Source organism: Gymnoscopelus braueri (genome assembly GCF_963280865.1).
Source record: "Gymnoscopelus braueri genome assembly, chromosome: 8".
Taxonomy (NCBI): Eukaryota; Metazoa; Chordata; class Actinopteri; order Myctophiformes; family Myctophidae; genus Gymnoscopelus; species Gymnoscopelus braueri.
The window spans coordinates 45,845,246-45,856,961 of NC_137609.1; the positions used below are offsets into that span (position 1 = coordinate 45,845,246).

Here is an 11,716-nt window from a genome sequence, read left to right on the forward strand (position 1 = left end):
AGAATAGGGTCGCTGTGGTTCAAGTGGTTAATACCATCATGCCTGGATCTAGTCTATATGTGTTCCCATGACGAGACCAAGACAACAGCTGAGACAACAACTCTTTTAGTTCCAATAAACAATAACATGCCTTCCTTCAGAGACAGTGGTATTAACATGGCTCTTTAGTGCTTCATCTGCAAGACCAACACAGTGTTTCAATGGTACATTTTAAAAAACAGTGTTGAAAAGATTTTTGTTAAACTTCAGGGATGCCATGAATATCAGGACTATAATGGATAATACACATCTAGGCTATACCTCAACAGGCAACACATATTATGACTGAAGGGAGGGGAAGGGGGGGTTGTTTGGACTTTGGTTGTGTTTGTCTCACCTATCTCCCCTTGTGACATCCATACCTGTCACTATCTATCAAATCACATTATCTTTTGCTGTTATAAATATGCACTGTATGTTACTGTCCAGAACAATGAATGCCTTCCTGGTTGTTCATATACTGACTGTGTTGAACTGCTTGCTATTTTTAATGTTTTAATGTTAATGTGTGACTAAATAATAATAATCTATAATGATCTATTATTGTAATAATCTATTGTTTTATTCAATTAGTTGTTACTTTTGTATACGTCTTTACATGTTTTCTGAACACTGGAGCTTTGCTAAAAGACGTCGTAACTAGCCAATCATCACTAACTAGGCTAGAATTTTATAAATAGCCTAAACATTTCCCTAATTAGTGTACCGCTGCTACAGATACCTCTAACTAGATACTAAGTAAAGCACAAGTTTCTTTTTAACTCAGATCTGGGTTAAAATGTACAACTTGTTAAACCTGTTAGTCTTGATAATCCTGTTTCTAACCTTGTGATCTTTCAACTTCCAGACATTAACCTATAACCTGTCTCTCCAAACTCTTCTGAAGGGCACTTTGATAATGAACGACTGGCTATAGCCAGGCAAAGAATCCCATACAGACTCGGTCGAGTAGTTGACGAATGGCTACTCGATAAAGGTAAAAATAATTAATTAATTAATTGATTAATTAATCCATTAAATATTTCCTAAACCCTTACACCCGTCCCCCCATGAGAGGTGCAGTGCCAGGAGACAAGGGTGACGAGGACCAAATGCTGTCAACCAAATGCTGCTCCAAATTTCAGTGTTTCAATTTGAGCTCATATTTCATGTAAATGTGGACAGAGGCCATTTTGATCTCCGCAAAGCAGACAACGTCAAACAGAATTTGAAATAAAATGTCATTTGTTAGCCCTCCCTTGTCATCCTTACCACTTGTGGAAAAGCTGCACCTTTTACAGAGATTTTAAACCTGTTAATTAAAAACACATAATCCCTGACTAACCCTCCAACCCTCTTAATCTCTGTATGTAATTAGATGCTGCAATTCCTACTCTGTGGCTCATTTATGGTAAAATATGTAAAAAAAAATAATATTCTGGGTAACATTATTCCATACATGAAACTAATACGCAGTACCTTTTAACTATGCTAACATGGCCTCATTTATTACTCCTAAACTGATATTAATAACCCTAACCCCCCAATCATATCTTTATTGCTGTTCCGCCTCCCTGTAATTTCATACCTTGCGCTGCCTGTACCCAGACAGCCATCTGCAGTTCCAATAGATGTTTCTTTGTTGTTGTCGAAGAGTTTCGCAGCGACAGGGAAGGGGATCAGGCCCTGACAGGCTGTTACAGTGGATTGCTGTCCTGCAGCTATTAGCTATGCTAATCAGTATTCTCATGAGACAAGCTGAATACTGCAATCCCCCACCTATGATATTATACTTCTTATCAGCAAAGCTGCTGACAACAGTGGTGTCAGATGCTGTAGCTGCAGCCAGGGAACAGAAACAATGGCGAGTCCATCCAGAACATTTTCGTCATTTTAATGTGCCCGCCTAAGAGGGCCAAGTTGTCAGTCAAGTTCTTGAATTGACAACGCTTCAGTCTGAAGCACAGTAATTATGTAATGTCAAGTCTCCACGATGGTAAAAGACATCGTATTAAATGGTGGCCCTACTGTATAATGTGTGCAGACAATGTGCGATAGGCTGGGAGCCAGGTCCAGCCCTCAGGATGTTTCTTGCTGCTTTTCTTTTCACTATTATTTTCTTTTAACCTTGGGCGATCACACGTTTCCCCAATATGAAACCCCTTTTTGTTTCAGGTGAAATGATGTAAACTACAATTGCATAAATAGTCATCAAGTATGATGTTTGGCGTATCCCGAAAATAAAGAAGATCCTATTCTCAAAGTAATATTATGGGGCTTGCTGCCATTCTATTTTTAAGTAAAAAGACAAAACAATTACTGACAAATTCTCATCAAAATTGATTATTTTCCAGCACTTCATGGTGAATATCACTGTCTCACTTGTATGTTGAAAGTTCATAGGACAAGGCAATATATTGATTACAGTATCAATATTGTGATATGAGACTAGATATCGTCTGTCTGAGATTTTACAGGATATCGTAATATTGTGATGTGGCCTAAGTATTGTCTTTTCCTGGTTTTAATCACTTAAGCCTTATTTTATACTAGTATATTTGCATTTTTATTTGTATAGGCCTACTATATAAAAATGCAATGCAATGCGTTGTGAGCTTGTAGATCTGCATCGTCTTTATTCTCCAAAATCAGCTGAAATGGATCGTAGCGGTTGTGTGGTGAGCAGTTTATAGTTAATGGTTTGGATGTTCACCGACCTGCGGATTAGAACGCTTTCCTCACAAGTGATGATAACAAGACATCCCGAATTAATTCACTGTACTTCTCAAGTTCACCAGATACGGTGGAAGAGATCCTCCTAAGTCCTGTCATCTTCACAGAGGCTAGTCAAGCTTTCAACATTGAATTTCATGCTGGATTGATGTCAAAAGTAATTCTACCTTTTTCAAACCATGAAGAGCTTGATTTGAGGCTTATTATCTACCTCAAGCAAAATACATTTTCTTCTTTCTCCTCTATTACTCCAAATCATTCACAGTTGACATCCTCTTTGACCTGGGAAATATGCTGATCAGTATCAACCAGATGGCTGAAGATTATTCACAGGAACACATTTCAGCTCTGCTGGCCAGCCTTCACTAGTGCCAACTGCATTTCAGCATTCAAAGGCAAAGGAAAGGTGCAACTGATCACGTTTCTGGATCAGAATTCTATGTTCATGCATATCTTAAGCTTAATGAGCCTGTGCTCAGTGGTGCTATAGAGCAGTGGTGTGTGTGGGTGCGCGCGCGCGCGTGCGTGTTGTAACTGTCGGAGCTATGCAGAGATCGAGTCATAGGAACACACAGCTGTTACATTTCGGCAAATGAATTTTGAAAATATATATTCAGAATCAATTTGTGACCTATTGACAAATATATATGACAACAGAAAAAACCTGATCAAACACAGCTGAAGATGTGATAGGAATCAGTGTAGATGTCCTCCTCTGGAGATGCCTCAGTCTCAGTGAAGAGATGGGTGGAAGGGGGACACACAGTCATGAGAACAGTACTTTTTAATTCCTGACCCATAAAGCCTTATTAGTGGTGGCCTTACTGGCCTACCATGCGCTTTTAAGGCTACTTTCACCTGAGTGCCCACATCACCGGGTACGGACTAGTGATGATTAACTTCTTAAATCCTCCTGTCAGGGTTAAGGTTTGGGGCTGCCAGTGACACCATCAACTAAAACCTTGGACAAGCTATCTGTGCTACTGTGTACAACATAAAATATTTGGAATACCATTTGTTTCCCTACTTCAAATGGCAGTAGTAGCAATACATACTGTATGAACATATTGTTAGATGCAAGAAATATGCTTACCACATCTAAAAGGGTAGTGACTGACTCTGATTCGAGGTACAGTATAGTGAAGAATTTCACTATACTGCAATTTTCAAGATTGAAAGGTCAGCTTGGGAAATTGAAACTTATGAACTTTTTCTAAAATGTATATACTACAAGGGAGGCCGTGATGTTCACTATAAAGTGCTGGAAAATAATAATTCTTTATTGAGAATCTTCCAAGCGGACAGTCTTTATTTTATTTATTTTTTATTTGGGGATGTTGTGGATGATATTTTAAAAATAGAATGGCAGTCAATGTGATAAACTTATTTAGCTACTTTCTTTATTTCAGGATACTCCCTGCCAAATGTCATGACTATGTATGCGATTGCAGTACCTTCATATTTGCAATTTTCATCATGTCACCAGCGGCCTTGATTTCGGGGGGTGTTCGTTATCAACTTGTGAACAGGAAATAATAGTGGGAAAAAAGTAGCAGAAAACATCCTGAGGGCTGGACCTGTCTCCTGGCCTATTAGGAAAAGGTTTTACATGCTGGTCCTTTCTCCCCAGCACATAATATGTGAGTCCTCCTACGTCTGCAGTCAACTCCAGACCACTACCGTTGTTATATTAGAAACCCTTAAATAGGCACCTAAATAATTCTGTAAGGCTAGCCCGTCATTGTAACCTGTAACCTGAAGTCATACGTTGGAAACATGCATCAGTTACCACCAGATATAAATAGTTTGTCTTTCAAATTAACCATTAAGTTCAGCTATAAACTAAATAAAAAATATTTTAACTAAAGCCATACCTAGAATCTCAGAGGCCCATCTGGGTTGAAGAATATACCGTCCCATGTTATTATTTATCCCCCCTTCTCTCTCTCCCTCTCTCTCATACACTCTCTCTCTTTATCGCTCTCTCATTCTCGCTCTTTTTCTTCCTCTGTCTTTATCTCTGCCATTTTCCCCCTCTTTCACCATCTCCCCCTCTCTCCTCCCCTCTTTCTCTCTATCCCTCTCTTTCTCTCCCTCACTCTTCTCGCTCTCCCTCTCTTTCTCCCTTGTCTCTCTCTCCCTCCTTTCTTCCTCCCCCTTGTTTCTCTCTCCCTCCCTTGTCTCTCTCCCTCTCTCCCTATTTTCGTTCCCTCCTTTTTCTCCCCCTCCCTCCCTATCCTCTCTCTCTCTCTCTCCCCCCCACTCCCTTCCTTCTCACTCTGTCTCTCCCAACCCCAAAAGGGAGACAGCTGACCATCTTCAACAGTCAGGCGGCCATAAGGATCGGCGGTAACGACAAAGGCCGTCCTTTCCAGGGCCAGGTGTCTGGGCTCTACTACAATGGCCTGCAGGTTCTGAAGCTGGCGGCCGAGAACGACCCCAGCGTCCTGGCAGAGGGCAACCTGCGTCTGGTCGGAGACTCTCTGTCTGTGTTGACCACCGACACCACCTCTGCCACACCGCTGGCCTCCTCCGACATGTCCACCACCATCATGGAGACCACCACCACCATGGCGACCACCACCACTCGACGCCAGCGCTCTCCCAGCCTGAGGGAGAGCATCTCAAAGGTCAGAGGGTGTATTTACGACGGCCATCGAAGTCATGGAGTGTGTGTGTGTGTGTGTGTGTGTGTGTGTGTGTGTGTGTGTGTGTGTGTGTGTGTGTGTGTGTGTGTGTGTGTGTTGTTCTTGTTCAGGTTTTCACCAGTGGTGGAAAAAGTACTCAAATCTTATACTTAAATAAAAGTATCAATACTGCAATGTAGAAGTACTCTGTTACAAGTAAAAGTCCGGATCCGGAAATCAAAATTTTAAAAAGTACAAAAGTATTGGTATCAAAATGTACTTAACTCTATAACTGCCAAAGACGTTTATAAACGTCTTTGGGCCTTCAGCTATTGCCTGCCAAAGACGTTTAAAAACGTCTTTAAAAAAAAAAAAAAAAAAAATTCTAAAAAGATTCTCTAATTATTTAAGATTGACACCTTTTCGATATTCCAAACGAATAAGGAGATAACAATTCCCAAAGATTTGCTGCTCCATCCACTTCAATGTTAAAATTGAAACGGACAAACAATTCACAATGTTTTTTGGTTTGAAACTACTGGTTTTGAGCTATTTTCAAACATCAAACAACACATGACAACAAGGTCAAATTGACCTCGTTGACATTTGTGAAACCACACCTGAATCTCATCTGTGATTAGAAATTATCTGGGATCAATCATACTGGAGAAAAATATTCTGTGGCTATGCGAAAAGGTACCAAAATCGGTCAAAACCCTGGCAGAGGCTACAGACTTTTTGAAAAAACTCTGGCAGGGTAAGAGTTAAAGTACCAAAAGTTAAAGTACAAAAATGTTTGAAAATAGCAGATCTACAAGCTCACAATAAATAGTACATTTATTTTCAAATAGCCTACTGTAGGTATAAAATAGGGCTAAGGTGGTTAATGTATGTTTTAATGTAATAATGTAATAATCTATATCTGCAAAGTAAGTAGTAACTAAAGTTTTCAAATAATTGTAGTGGAGTAAAAGTACAATATTTGCCTCTGAGATGTAATGGGGTAGAAGTAAAAGTATAGACAACTGGAAATACTCTGGTACAGTAAAAGTACCTCAAATTTGTACTTAAGTACATTACTTGAGTACATGTACTTAGTTACTTTACACCACTGGTTTTCACTCCGACACAATGCTACACCAGGCGATTTCACTTTCACGGTGTTGCACACTGTAAACCAGAGAGGGCTGGATTGACGGTCAGATTGCTCAGACCTGTGTGTACAGTAAGCTGAAGGTATGAGCTAAGTATGAAGTGCTGAGTGCATACAGGTTTTTATTTCAGCGCAACACTGCAATGGGTACAACTTGGCTAATTAGTATTGATTAGTGTAATTGGGTTTCAGCCCAACCCAACGTCAAAACTGCCCCACTGATTTCACTAATTAGTTCCACCCTCTCTTATTAAGGGAGTAATTAACTGAACAGGTATAGTGTTTAATTGAATCCCACTATTTTAAGACATTAAACACCAGGGGGCGGGTCCTCTATCATTCTTGATTCTGCCACAGATACAAATCACTTTGCAGTGTTAAAAGAACATTAAAGTTCCAGCATATTGTCATTTGTTCTTGTCTGCCTTTTAGGCATATCCATGACTTACCTTACCTTTGAAAATGAGTGTTGCTTATTAAAAATCTAAGCTTTTCAGAAGTAAAGTAATTCTTTGAATTTAGCTCTCTACTAAGGCTTTACTGTTATTAAAATCTCATTGAAATTGGAAAAAGGGACTGTGAAATTCAATTCACTTTGAAGGTGTGCTTTGTAGTATTTGATGCAGCAAAGTTGGTTGTCCTCGAGAAAAAGGTCCCTTTTGAAGCTTAGAATAAAGACTGCTTTAAGCAGCGACTGCTCCTTTCATTGTATAACCAAAACATCGGTTTATTTGCCACCTTTGTAGTTGTGAACTCATTTTGGCGATGCGTATTGTCATGAGTGGAAATGTCCCTAGTCAATCATTCTATAGTAATGTGATGGCAAATTATATCAAAATAGAAAGGTGGCAAATCTTCACCAGGAGGCAATAGCAATGTACGTGCAATTACCACCCAGAGCCATGAAACTAGTGTGGCATGTGATTACCAGTTGTAGATTGTCCCTACTGTCTTCCTCCCTCTCTCTCATACACATAGTACATTGTCTATCTCTCTCCAACTTTCTGACATTCAAATTTCTATAGATAGAGCTATAGAAAGGTAGGTAGGTAGGTAGGTAGGTAGGTAGGTAGGTAGGTAGGTTAATAGGTAGGTAGATTGATGGATACAAATGTGTGTAAATGTATAAACAGTAACACATTGTCCCGTCATTTCCTCTCCAGCCCCAGAACTCTGATGATATTTTAGTAGCGTCAGCCGAGTGCCCTAGTGACGATGAAGACCTGGAAGAGTGTGAACCAGGAACAGGTGAGTCGGACATCTTTGTGCCTGTTGGAGTACTCTCTCTGCCCGTGGTCTTAACAAACCAGTTTAGAATGCAGTGTGCACAGGTGAAAAAAATAAGTTTACTCTTAAGTACATGTACTCAAGATGTAACAATAAAGGAATCTTGAACCTTGAAATAATGTCTGAAACAAGGTTTATTACTATATGCAGGTTTCTGTAGCCCAAATGTCCCATGGGTTTTATCTAGATAAATATTTTTGAGTTCTCACTTTGTTTCTCTCAAACAAAGTGATTTTCACATACTGCAGCATCTCTGCAATTTACTGTTAACTCTCTCAGTGCCACGCCCCGAGATATCCAGAGTTTTTCCCGAGTACCCTCAGTGCCAGCACGAGAAATCCCGAGTTTTTACTTTTGACTGTGGTCGCGCTATGCTGTTTATTTTTCATGATCACTTTCGCTTCCTGACTCCTTCAGACTCATTGGGTTCCGGTTTCATGACGCAGATTCCGTTTCCGGTTCTCATTTTTTCCCGCGATCATTTTTGGCCAGAATAGGGAAAGTCACGTTTTTTCACACGGTATAAAAAACAAACGGAGAGATCCACGTCTACTCTCTTTGGTCTGGGTGACGATCAGTCATCGTAGTCGTGTATCACATCGTAATTTAGCCCGATCAACGATTGTCAAAAATGTCAACATCCGGTTATGACCGGATATGACGTGGGCCTGTTTGTAAGGGGGCGAGTGAGCCAGCGAGATCATCACATGTGTCGATTTGTTGCTCTCTACTGGTAGAACTGTATTATGGGTTTAAAAACCCAATCAGATCATTTATTTGAATGAAAAATTACAAAATTTAAAAATAAAAATAAACGCAAATTGCTGGCACTGGGGGAGTACTTTATGAAAATACTCTTGGCACTGAAAGAGTTAATGGTTAACTACTGGTGGTCTGGTAAGTTTTAGCTTATCAACTACAACTCACTGTATACTTAACATTACTGCTGATAATTTTCCAAAGCATATCATTGTTTGTTTGTCTTTGAGGATGCCAAAGTTTTCCATTAATTTCATATGATATGAAAACCAACTTGCAGGGACTTGAAACATGCTTGAGATGGGTAATCTAACGTACGATCTATTGCACCATTAGTTTTTTGTCAAAGTTACATTATAGTTGAGTTCTAATGCATTTTACTGCATGGATTGATTTGAAAAGAATAGCCGAAAATAGTCAGTCCCCGGAGAACAGATTGATTTACAAATGCAAATGTCAGTAACTTATTTACCGTGCAGATTTGTTAAGTTAAACAATGATTCAGGTTTGTTCAGCAGCATTTCAATGACAAAAATGCAATCAAATTACAACAACGTCCAAAAATTAAGCAATGAATGGTTAAATGTTATGTGTTCATGGACGATATAGATGGCAAAGCTGTGAGTAGACAACATGTTTAGACCATCATGGTCCTTTTAAAGGTTTATATGTTTTCTCTTTGTTACAGTACATCGTATTCCTTTCCTCTGTGCTCTCGTGGTGTCTCATATAAAGCAATGGTTCTCAATGTTTGTTCTGTAACTCTGAGAGTAAATAAACACAAATAGACCCTTACGGCTCAGATTTAAATTAACAATGAGGATTGTACCGTGTGAATAGTGCAGAAATAAACAATTGTATCAAATGGGGTTCCTGGAAATGAAAAAGTATGAGAATCGCTGAACTGAACTATACTGAAAGCCCAATCTACACTGTAAAATCCTCAGTGTTTTTTTTACTCTGAGAATGTACAAATACAGGTCCATTTGGTTTCATCTCAGCGTTACCCTTTGTGGTCCCCGGATCCAACGTTGAGAAACCGTGATCTAAAATGTTTGTACCTCTTGTATTAAGTCTGTGTTGCACTCTTATTATAATGACTTGTGTCAGTGCATGTTTCCTTCAACGGGGTAAATCAAACTAACCTCGTGAGCAGGTGCACTGTGATCAATGAATACACATGAGACATGAGAGTGAAGGTAAGAAGATGTTCAGGTAACATACTTCATGACACAGAACAAAATGCAATACTTAGTAATAGCATTAATGTGATGTTTTAGGAATATTCTGCATAATGAGTACATTGTTTCTCTCTGCTTGTGCAGATCACAATTGCTCATTACTCCCAGCTAGAATTTCCTAACTCTGCTCTAATGTAGCCTTACCCTACCTTCTCTGTTTCCCTTTCCAGGAGGGGAACTAGTGTTGCCCATAATAACAGTGGACTCCCTTGAGCCTCCGTCCATCGCCACCCATTATCCTGCTATTCCACCTCCTCCCACCCTCCTGTCACCCCTCGAGACCACCAAAGAGTCCCTGATCCTCCCGCCCCACCCTCCCTGTCCTCCAGACGCAGAAGACTGCGGTGACCCCGTGGAGGTATCGGCCTTCGGCTCCGGGGAAATGACGGAATCTGACGACGAGGACTTTTACAGCAACAACTCCCCCATGGTCACTGACAGGACAGTCCTTCCTCCGCCCCCTGCCGCGGCCGCCGGCGAGGGTGGAGTCCAGAAACCCCGCCCCATACCCCCTTACACCCCCACGACCAACCCCGACCAGCTCCACATCCCGGCGGGCAAAATGAACACCCGCGACCAGGTGCTTCTGCCTCCCGCCGCCCCCCCATCCTCCCGAAACACGCCGGGACTAACGTACCCCCCCAATTTTCCCCATGTGCCCACAGCCGACCCGACCGCCCCCGACGAGAGGGCCCACCCGGGCGCCGTGGAGGTGATCCGGGAGTCGAGCAGCACGACGGGCATGGTGGTGGGCATCGTGGCGGCGGCAGCGCTGTGCATCCTCATCCTGCTCTATGCCATGTACAAGTACCGCAACCGCGACGAAGGCTCGTACCAGGCGGACCAAGGCAACGGCTTCGCCGCTGGCTCCCCCACAGAGGGCAACGGGGCGGTGGTTAAAGACAAAGCGGTGACGGGTACGGCAACGGCAGCCGTGGCCAAGGCCGCCACAAAGGGCAAGAAGAACAAAGATAAGGAGTACTACGTCTGAGACCAGGCACTTAACGGGTCATTATTTTCTTCATTTCATGCCCCTTATTTACCAGGTCCACCTTCCAGATACACCTCACTGGGTTAAAACGAGAAAAACAAAAGGGAAGAGCGATGTTTTAACGGCTACATTTGTTTTGAGTATTACTTGCTCCGCTCCTTTACAGGTAGAAGTGGTCAAAGCCTCTTCTGAAGTATGTCACCTGGGTTAAAACTTGTAACTTGGTCTGAATTCACCCAATCTTTGCTGGCATACCATTTATTTATTTATTTTGCGTTATGCACCAGTTCAGAAGAAGCATATCCCGTTTTGGTTTTGTATATAGCATGGATATGATCCCAGTACAGAAATGCTGAACAGTTCTGTGTCAGTGTTTTTGTTCATAAAGATCTGTCTCACTTCTACATGTCCTCATTATGATAATGTCATAATATAAGGCAGGACAGGCTCGATGTAGAATAGTGTAATATTTATGGTAGACAAGCACAGAGCAATCCACCAATTCTGACTACAATTAAAAAGAAGGCCATAGCCACATTTACTTGGTTATTCATACTTGAATAGTCGCCCCTACAAATTTCCATTTTATGCCATGCAGGTTTACAACTTTCCAGTCACTACCCAGTTCTCTCGGATTACCCATGGCTATGGCTTTATGTTACTGGTACAATGTCATAAACCATATTTTTGAAGCATGAAGTATAGCACTCTTAATGGAAAACACAGAATTTAAAATGGACTATAAAATTATACAGCGTTACTCTAGCCAATGAAACTTATATTTGGATGGATGAGAATGAAAAATCTTTTCTTTTCTTTTCGGTGAGATATCACAGTCAATGTGCCATGCCGTTCAATGTAGGAATAATCTCAGCATCATTCATGCCACTCTTAGTGTGGGTGTTTC

The 11,716-nt window shown here is 41.0% G+C and overlaps 1 protein-coding gene across 1 annotated transcript in view; it reads left to right on the forward strand.

Annotated features, from left to right (window-relative positions):
* The window catches only part of nrxn2a (neurexin 2a), a gene marked incomplete at both ends in the record, with an annotated part of 222,109 nt that extends 211,300 nt beyond the window's left edge, over window positions 1-10,809 (forward strand). Inside the window, 4 exons of the mRNA XM_080434625.1 lie at window positions 926-1,015; window positions 5,053-5,381; window positions 7,695-7,779; window positions 9,989-10,809. Of these exons, the coding sequence (XP_080290751.1) occupies window positions 926-1,015; window positions 5,053-5,381; window positions 7,695-7,779; window positions 9,989-10,809 (1,325 nt within the window). The remainder of the gene's footprint in view (window positions 1-925; window positions 1,016-5,052; window positions 5,382-7,694; window positions 7,780-9,988) is intronic.
* Between the last annotated feature and the right edge of the window lie 907 nt (window positions 10,810-11,716).